This window comes from Macrobrachium rosenbergii, chromosome 20 (genome assembly GCF_040412425.1).
Source record: "Macrobrachium rosenbergii isolate ZJJX-2024 chromosome 20, ASM4041242v1, whole genome shotgun sequence".
NCBI classification, from domain to species: domain Eukaryota; kingdom Metazoa; phylum Arthropoda; class Malacostraca; order Decapoda; family Palaemonidae; genus Macrobrachium; species Macrobrachium rosenbergii.
The window spans coordinates 28,627,501-28,637,500 of record NC_089760.1 but is presented as its reverse complement, the minus strand read 5'-3'; the positions used below and the strand labels follow the sequence as shown (position 1 = coordinate 28,637,500).

At 34.8% G+C, this 10,000-nt stretch overlaps 2 protein-coding genes across 9 annotated transcripts in view; one reads left to right on the top strand and one right to left on the bottom strand.

Moving 5' to 3' along the window:
* The window catches only part of LOC136848928 (uncharacterized), a 16,762-nt gene extending 15,203 nt beyond the window's left edge, over positions 1-1,559 (top strand). Inside the window, exon 2 of the mRNA XM_067121745.1 lies at positions 195-1,559. Within this exon, the coding sequence (XP_066977846.1) occupies positions 195-908 (714 nt within the window). The 3' untranslated portion in view covers positions 909-1,559. The remainder of the gene's footprint in view (positions 1-194) is intronic.
* Positions 1-10,000, bottom strand: part of LOC136849181 (uncharacterized) — a 1,024,479-nt gene that overhangs the window by 223,471 nt on the left and 791,008 nt on the right. The gene's annotated exons all lie outside the window — the stretch shown is intronic.

The window sequence follows — 10,000 nt, the reverse complement described above, 5'->3', positions numbered from 1 at the left end:
ACTACCTAACACTCTCTTCTTGCCTTCTTGTCTAATTCTCTAGGAATTACAAATAAGATACCCCTTAACCTTATCTGTTGCCGAGTTAATGGAGCCTTGCACCATTATATCTGCGTTATGAAAATCATTTTATTCTCTTAAGCTTATAACTAACTGGATCTATTGTTTAGTAATGACGCACTACTCCATTACAGATTCTTCTGTGCATGCTGGGCATGACTGCCCTCTCCCTGGCAGCACCTTCCTACCCTCGCTCAGTTTCTGCATCCGCTCCTGCGCCAGATTATCAAAAGAAGACAAGGTCGTCACCGAAATCTATCCTATCAGCAGAGCCAGAAGAACCCAAGGAAGAGGAAGAACCAACCTCAAAGGGAAGGCCGAAAGTGAGAACCATCAGATTCAACTCGAACGCAGCAGTCACCACTCCGGCCAGCCCCTTCTTGTCAATCTCAGGCTCTGGAAGAAACAGCGACAAAAGCGATGAGGTCCTGAGCACCAAGGACACCATCAAGATTTTGACAGGCATCTTGCCGGCTCTGACGAAGGCCCTCATCGACTCGGACAGCACCGGTGCGGAGAAGATGAGGGACATCACCCTGGCCTTCTTGCCCCTAGCGAGGGACGTGGTGGAGTCTCGAGGGAGCGACTTCGGGAGGAGCGTCAACAATGACGAAGTAACAGCCGTCGAATACGCCGAACAGGTCGTCCCCTCATTCATGGACGCCATGGTCGACTACGTGGACGAACTGGCCACAGGAGCGCCATTCCAATTCGACGCCGACGAAGTTCTCGACAACATACCAGAAGTCAAGCTACCGAAATTCGACGGGCCACTCATCCCCCATGTTGAAATTCCCGATATTGTCATTCCAGAAGTAGAGATTCCAATTTTCAATGCCAGAGGTTAAATGAGAATCTGAAAATTTTTCTTTCCAAGGAGCAATTTTACCTGTTACAGGAATGATATTCAGGCTAAAGTAAGGGGTGCACCTTTCAAAGATTACTGAGTATTCTACTCTAGATCATTTGGGAACTTTTAAAAACAACCTGGAAATTCTCCTTTCTAAACTTCAAGACCTATTTATAACATGATATTCACTTTGCATACCCTGAAGACTATTAACATATAATTCTAATATTCTTTGAACTGAAATAACCTCGTTTCCACAAATTCAATCTTTTTTCTTTCAAAACTTCATAACTTGTAAAGTATGTCCTGAACTTTCTTTATTTCGCAACGTTACGCTGAGACTTATAACAGCTAATCTGAACGCATTACACCTCATATCTTAAAGACTTGTAACAGGTAATACTGAATACCTCCTCTTGAAATTTCATGACTTGTACCTCATAACAATGTGTAGGCCTCAAGGGAATCTAAAACATATTTGGTTTTATGAAGTTAGTCACCAAAACTCTATATATATATATATATATATATATATATATATATATATATATATATATATATATATATATATATATATATATATATTTAAGTTTAAAGTCCTCCTGGGACTCTGTAGGCTCATAGAGCAGGCACTGCTGATCTCTCTCTCTCTCTCTCTCTCTCTCTCTCTCTCTCTCTCTCTCTCTCTCTCTCTCTCTCTCTCTCTCTATCTATATATATATATATATATATATATATATATATATATATATATATATATATATATATATATAAATATATAGTATAAATCACAGTTGCCTGTAAAGCTGGAAAGTTTTAATTATTTCGAGAAAGGATGCAAATTATTAAAATAATCTTTATAGTTATCAAAAAATATATAATATATATATTATTATATAATATACTAGCATAACAGCTTACTGTTTAAATATCTTATTTATAAAGAGTATTTATTAGTATATAAAAAATGAAGCTTGAAATTAAAAACTTGAAACTTATGTACTGTAAAGCTTAAAAATTAATAAAAAATTATGCAACAAATTATAAGCACTCTTCCCTTTTTCTCCAACTGGCCAAAATAGCATAATATAACCTGACCAACATGTTCAACTATGCTAACCTTTTTACCATATCCTGGCCTTAACTTTATAATTCCCATCCTTTCAGCTAAACTTATATTACGTAATTTATCAATACGGCTTTCACCATTGTTCTTTCATTTCCATTAGCAGGCGAACATTATTACCACAAAGGAAAGCATGTCCAACAATCCCTACAGAATTGTCAACTGCATCTTCAATACCCACTCCTATTCTTGTCCACGCATTAATATATAGATATATATATATATATATATATATATATATATATATATATATATATATATATATATATGTATATATATATATATATATATATATATATATATATATATATATATACAGTATATATATATACATATATATACACATATATATGGTCCATTAGTTTTAACGTGAAGACACGTTCCAAACAGGCCACATACAGCAAGTATTGCGAAATTCAAAATAAGTTTTTCCTTTAAGAAACGATGGGCATAAGGAAGGATGCAATCGCGTGCACGTGTACTTTCTCGATGATAATAATAACTTTATTTTTTTAGCAACTTTTAAATGATAAAAGTAAGTAATACATAAATGATAATAACTTTATTTTTTAGCAACTTTTAAATGATAAAAGTAAGTAATATATAAATGATACAATACAATCACTACGTAGGTATATTTACTCGCATATCATGCAACCCTTCAAAAATTACTTCAGTCATGTATCTCTTTTGTCAAGTGAGTTCCAGTTTTTTCCATGATTCCTTTTCCAGTGTAATTTTACAGTATTTTGTAAGAAAGGGTCATAAAAAAATTCAGTGGATACAACGTCAACCTTGACCACTGGTAAATGTGAACAAAGAGGGAAGGTGTCTCTATTACTTACATATCGAATAAAAGTACGGAATAACGACTCTGGCAGGACTAGAGATGGCGACCAACTTTCTTGACCTATGATGGGAGCGGTTACTAGGCCGTTCTAATTCCAGTTGGCTCGCATCTGTGCTGGTAACTGTGGAAGCCCGACCAGTTGAAAACCTTGTTTGAGAAGTCGTAAATTAAAATGTCTGTGTAGTCATATATCCAGTCTGACTGATGATGACAGATCCCGAAGTATTCCTCTTGTACTGACAAGTACTCTCAAGGAAACTGCTTGGCCACACATAAGCTTATGCAAAACCAGCATCCCTGATATATACTAGGAGCCATATCTTACTGATAGTTTGTACTCCACTAATCTACTAGCAGACAAATAATTAATTGCCATCACTGACTGGTATTTTATAAACTTTGGAATGAACGTCATTTTTATTCAAGATATACATTAATTGACGAACTACTGATATCTTTAAAAAAGGTAAATATAAACGGATTGTCGGATTTGAGGAGTTCAGTATATTTTTTGATGTTTTCAATAAAAGGAAGTTTAATTTTCTTTTTTTCCTAATAAAGGATATGTGATCATTATTCGAAGGGTCTTTATGCTATATTTTCGCCGATTTGCTGATACATTTCTTGACAATATATGATTGCGAGAGTATTGGAGTAAAATGTTTTTGTCTCAATATCTTTTTCCAGAGGGCAATTTTGCTTTGAAACACTGCAGCTGCTAGTATGATAGAATGACTGCCAATACTATACCTAATGATACTTCCCTATCAAATTTCCTATTATCATTAATTTCAAAATAGGCGCACATTTATAAGGAACTTGCATAAAGGGATATTAACTTTCTGAGCAACCTCCACTGAATAAAATTACCGGCTGAGAGAAAGAGAAAAATAGGCCGGCGATTAGTATAGTGAAATACTGAAGAAAACAGCAAATAAATATACACAGGAAAACAGATAAAAAACCGTTACTAAAAACTTCTTTTAATTATATAATTTTCAGTCATTGTTAGTCATTTTCTTTCAAAATGACGTCCACATTTTCATGAGTTGGGCTTTTCTCTTAAATAAACCCTTTGATTTGGTGGTAACGCGATTTATGGTGTCCATACATCAATCCTCTCCTGGAGACACGAAATCCAAACAGTTTAATCCACAAAACTACTTCTTGAACAAAAGATCACCAAAGAATTAAACACTCAATAACAGAGGCGAAAGGTGTTTTTGAATGGAGGCAATTGCAGAGCGCGATCAGTCAAGATTTCATCAGAGAGAAAATTAACACCTTCGTAACCCAGAGCTGTTATGAAATCTAGCCAAATGTCTCTTTATTTTGTCAATTTGGCAACGGGTCACCGATTTCAAAAAATCACAAATGATAAGATCGACCTTATTAGGTAACTGACTATCATCTCCATGTGGAACAGATTTAGGTAAAGTATATCCGCCAGCGAAACACACAAGACTTGCTAATTTTAAAATATGTGTCAAGCCACGATGCACTGAAATTCAAGGAGAGTGGTCGTCTTGAGCAAATTCTTCCTAGACCCTGCCAATTTCACGCTAACTGTAAAACCCTTTCTACTTCTCCCTCTTCTTCCCCTTAAAGTATATCAATTATGCACTCTTTTTATTAAAACTGTCTATTCTTTCCACAATATCAACCCTTACCAAAATACTGTAATCCAACATTTCACCTACGCGAATCTTTTTATCCTGTCTCCTTCTAAGAAACTCTATATTTCTCACCATATAAATTCTTCATATGCTCCGAGCACACATACACATACACGCATACATACATGCACACACAAGTATATAATATATATATATATATATATATATATATATATATATATATATATATATATATATATATATATATATATATATATATGTGTGTGTGTGTGTATGTTTGTGTCTGTGAGCGTGCGATCGCGTGTGTGGGTTTGTGTGCGCATATGTACTGGCTCCTAAAATAAAGCAAATCCAGTCACTATCACCTTCATACTTTAGCTGATGATAAAAAAAAAAAAGATGAACCTCTTTTGAACAAAACTCCCACAGCATCAGACACTTCAGTGGATAAACAAAAGATAAACTAAACATTCTAAGCAGCGCACTGACTCCCAACTCTGATTACAACAATGAAAACATTGGACTGCAATCGCACTTGTGCACTCCTAATTTCACAACATAATTCTTCAGTATTCACTTGAAAACTCACAACATACCCACCTGAAATCTTCGCAAAAGTTTCATACACGGGTATTATAAGAGATAGTAGTAGAGCACTTTTACTTTGATCATAAGGCACACGACTAAACACTGATGCAATTACCAAGTTTAGATGATGCTGCGACTGTTAAATTCAAGTATGATCCATTACATGTACTTACCAGCTTTCCTGCCAGCGAAGCAAATGTGCCTACTTAGCGGACACTTTAAGACTTGGACGATCATTACCATTAACTTGTGATCCTAAAAAATAGTTCTAACTAGACAACTAAGTACTAGTTCATGATAGTTAATCAACTTCCCCATTTCAAAGAAATGTCTTAATTGTCTCCCAGTGAATACAACGATAATTGGAAATCTCCAGTATAGTATATTAGACATTAGCCTTAGTTACGCGAAGCATGTTCACTTTCACATTTCCTTGTTGAATAGTCATTTTAGATCAAATACTAATATTCTTTTCACCTCAACGAAGATAAGAGCACAAACAGCGTCACATCCGATTTCACCCTTTCTCAGAAAATAAATATATAAATATAGGTAAACACATAAATACAGAAATGTATGAAATTACGATTTGCAGTTTGTATAATCCACCAGAGTGGAGGGGATAGATCACGGCTTTGACGTCGTATAATTACGATTGGAAACTGATGGACACGTAAACTGATATTAAAATATTGATTGAAATTATTAGTGAAATTATAATTTTTTTCATTTTTTCATTTCTGTGCCCTCATGACAAAGTCCGTCATGTTAAAGGACTATGTACATCCTTCCTGTCCAATTTCATGAAGATCTTATGCATAATAATAATAATAATAATAATAATAATAATAATAATAATAATAATAATAATATTAATAATAATAATAATAATAATAATATCAACTGAACAATAAAACTGTTATATATATATATATATATATATATATATATATATATATATATATATATATATATATATATATATATAGAAGTATCACAGAGATAAACAAGAAACTGAGTATAAATCCTGGACAGTTTTCTGAATCATCTTCATGATGACAGAAAACACACACACACATGTATGTAAAATAAAATCCATATTTTAAGATCTTTCCCGTGTAAAAAATCCAACTAATCTCCCGGTTAACAAATCCTGAAAAGAGCATTTACAACGTAATGGAAATAAACACTGCGTTATCAAGAACCACAAATTAAGCATCCTTCAGGGTAACAGGTTTGCAGCATCAATCCTAGTTTTGATGGCCAGCTAACAAACGTGCCAAATTTTGATTGGTAGGTATATAATTATATCAATCCCCCTCAGCATACTGATCTCATCTTTTACGAATTGCCAACGTCCATTTTTTGCTGTGAGGTTATGAGCACGTGAATTAATTCAGTCACACTTGACCGTTCTGGAAATTTAGATTTCTATAGGAAATTGAAATGTATGTCAAAACATTGGAAACTGAAATCTCTGTCAAAACACTGGAAATTGAAATTTCTGTCAAAACAATTAAAATGGTAATTACATGGCGATAAATGAAGAAACATACAAGATCTTATAAAACTATACTATATTGCTGAAATGATTTTCTCTCTCTCTCTCTCTCTCTCTCTCTCTCTCTCTCTCTCTCTCTCTCTGCATACAACTAGGGCTAAGAAATGTCAGCAAACTTTCATCTGCTTCCACGATACCACCCAAACTGGTTGTTTCTAAGTACAGAGTAATCACGCAGATGTTGTTCATGTCACCTTTAACTGGTGGACTAAGAAAAAAGAAAACCTTTTTGCTGAAGTTCATGATTCATGATGTCGGATGAGTGAACGGGGTACAAAAAATACTTAATATTAACACACTGATTTGATCGTATTACCTTGAGCTCTCTCTCTCTCTCTCTCTCTCTCTCTCTCTCTCTCTCTCTCTCTCTCTCTCTCTCTCTCGTGGAAATGTGTTGTATATAACTTTATTTTTCATAGATAGGACGTTTGTAATTATTAAAAACAATTCTGTTGACAGTCATACAAGGACCTCAAACATAACCAACATATTTTGTTACCGTCTGTCGCAGACATTATATTCAGTAGGCTTAAGCCATCCCCTGAATTTGAACTGCCTAAAACTATTTGTAACTTTTAATCGCTCAGTTTACAAACTTTTAATTTGGCTAAATAATCATTATGAAAGCCTCGTTTCGACCTGGAAGCCTAACGTTAAAAATTACCGTCATTTCATGTGATAATCTGTACACTATTTTGTCTTCAGCTGCATTAATTCGACTTATATAAAATCTACAGATGTATTATATTAATTGCATTTGTCGAATAACCTTCATAAGGATTTATGATTTCTCTCTCCTATATGCAAATATATCATAAAGCGTCACTTCGAAATGTCAAGTAAATGCCACAGGAAATCCCCGTTCCGTTTACAGAAAAGAGGACGGGGATTCGTCCTTTAACACCGGCACTATTTTTTTTGTTTTTTTTTTTTTTTGTTTACGCAAGTTCGAGTGAGGAAAGAAAAAGACGAGAAGAAATAAACAGGCGCAACTTTACCTCAAATGAGGCGCCGCGCCTACCTCTTGACAAGAAATGATGAAAGATCACAGCTGTCAGGAAAAACAGGAGGCATTTTAGTTGGAGAATTCCTAAGCCTGGCTGTTCAGGGAGACAAAATGTCAGTGGGCAGCGCAATCTGAAGGTCACTGATACTCGAAGAAACTGACTGAATAGCTCACTAATGCAAGGTGTCATTCCTGCGTTACATTGTTTACACCTATCTGAATGGCTTCTCTGTGTTTTCCCTATCAGACTACGCGCTTTTGATTTAACCTGTCTAAAAAAGCAAAATAGCCATAGGTATTATCCTATACAGAAGGGTGCTTTGAAGGTCTGGGGTATGATATTAGGGTTCTAGGCTTTATCATTGTAAATTAAATAATTTCAACATGCATTATTTACAGAAAAATACTCTGCCATCGATAATGATGATATAAGCATAACTAATAACTTTACCGTATGCGTTAACATAGCATGTTCTGTTTACACTCTCTTTCCTCCTTACTTGTTTACAATTTTTATAAAGTAAAACAACAATTTTTTTACAAAAGTTTCTAGAATATGAATAACAGTACCGAATTTATAGATAGATTCGGTACTGAGGTTAGCATGTTCTGGTAACCTTCATAGACAAATGGCCGCTTTACTTTATAAAAATTGTAAAGAGAGAGAGAGAGAGAGAGAGAGAGAGAGAGAGAGAGAGAGAGAGAGAGAGAGAGAGAGAGAGAGAGAGAGAATAGAAAATGCTACTCTAACACACACAATACAGATGTTAGTTAGGCTAAGCTTCGTCACTGATGATGGCAAAGTAAATTCTGGTCTTGAATTAAGTAGACGCTGAAAAATACTACAGTGAATCGCTTTGCAAAATAATTATCTACCAGATTTTCGATAATTTCACAATAAATTCCTTTCGTAGTGGCACATTTACTACAATTACATTTTAATCATCATTATCACTTGGCTTCCTTGGGCACATTCGGAAGGGTGAAAAGAAAAGCACTAAATAAATGTAACAATCCTCCACCTCACTCTCTCTCTCTCTCTCTCTCTCTCTCTCAGATTAAATATAAAAATTATATATATATATATATATATATATATATATATATATATATATATATATATATACATAGAGAGAGAGAGAGAGAGAGAGAGAGAGAGAGAGAGAGAGAGAGAGAGAGAGAGAGAGAGAGAGAATTATAACACGAGAAGGCAAAACTAGTTAGAAAACGAATAATTATTGCTTGCACTAGAGAGAAGAAAAAGAAAAATTGCAGAAGAACGAGAGAGCCCTGAACCACTTGACATAATCAAAGCAAAAAAACTAGCCCCTGTATTTGATAACAAGGATCCTGCCGTCTGATTTTTTTGTCTGGCCATTTTTGAATATATTGAAAGAACTTTAGTCCAGGGGCGAGACACGTTCATCACCTGACAGACGACTGAGGAACAAAATTGCAGAGTTCTAAATAGAGCAATCTTACTTGCTTGCTGCTGACAAGCCGCAGGTAATGGTAACATGTTCAGGCAATGCTATACAAGGACATAACGAAAATATTTGGAAATCTTACATCTCAAGCTGAACTGAGTTCATATATTTGAGCCGTATACCTATAAAACAACGTTTCTATGTACTAAAAAAAAAAAAACAGGAAAGAACTGGGAAAGGTCACCATCCTGGTAAAAAAAAAAAAAAAATCATATAGTGCAATTCGCGCTCAAGGTTTTCCTTTACTTATTCTTCACTAATGATGATGTTTGCTCAGACTGTAATAAAAAGGGACACAAAGTCTCTTCACAGTCAAAGCCCTCATTTCACAGTGTTCCAGACTAATACCTCAACAACAGCTCAGGCGAGTAAGTCCCAGACACTCATTTGCTAACTCATGTAATGGAAGAAAGTCTTTTCATATACTGAAGGGATATCCATTACAACAGAAATGAAGCTCATTATAATTTTTTTTTATATCTAATTTACGTGAAAGTTCTGTTCTAGGTTTCACGACAAAGACGAGGTTGAACAGATTTTCCCTTCTTTGATGTCTTAGTTCAAAAAGAGGATGAAGCCATTTCGTCATTTCAGCATTCAAGGAAAATGCAACGGGACCCAGAGAGACTCGGTCATTTCTGTCGACAACATAACATTCAGTGATTGCAGTCGCTGTAAATCTATCAGTCGAGAAGTAGACAGGATCCATTAGCTCTCAACCAATAAGGCAGCATGAAGAAAGATTGTACCGGAGGAAAATGTGAAAGTCCAGTATCAAGACAATTACTAATCTCGATGACCGATAAGAGAGTGTCAAATGTATAAGCAAACGTCT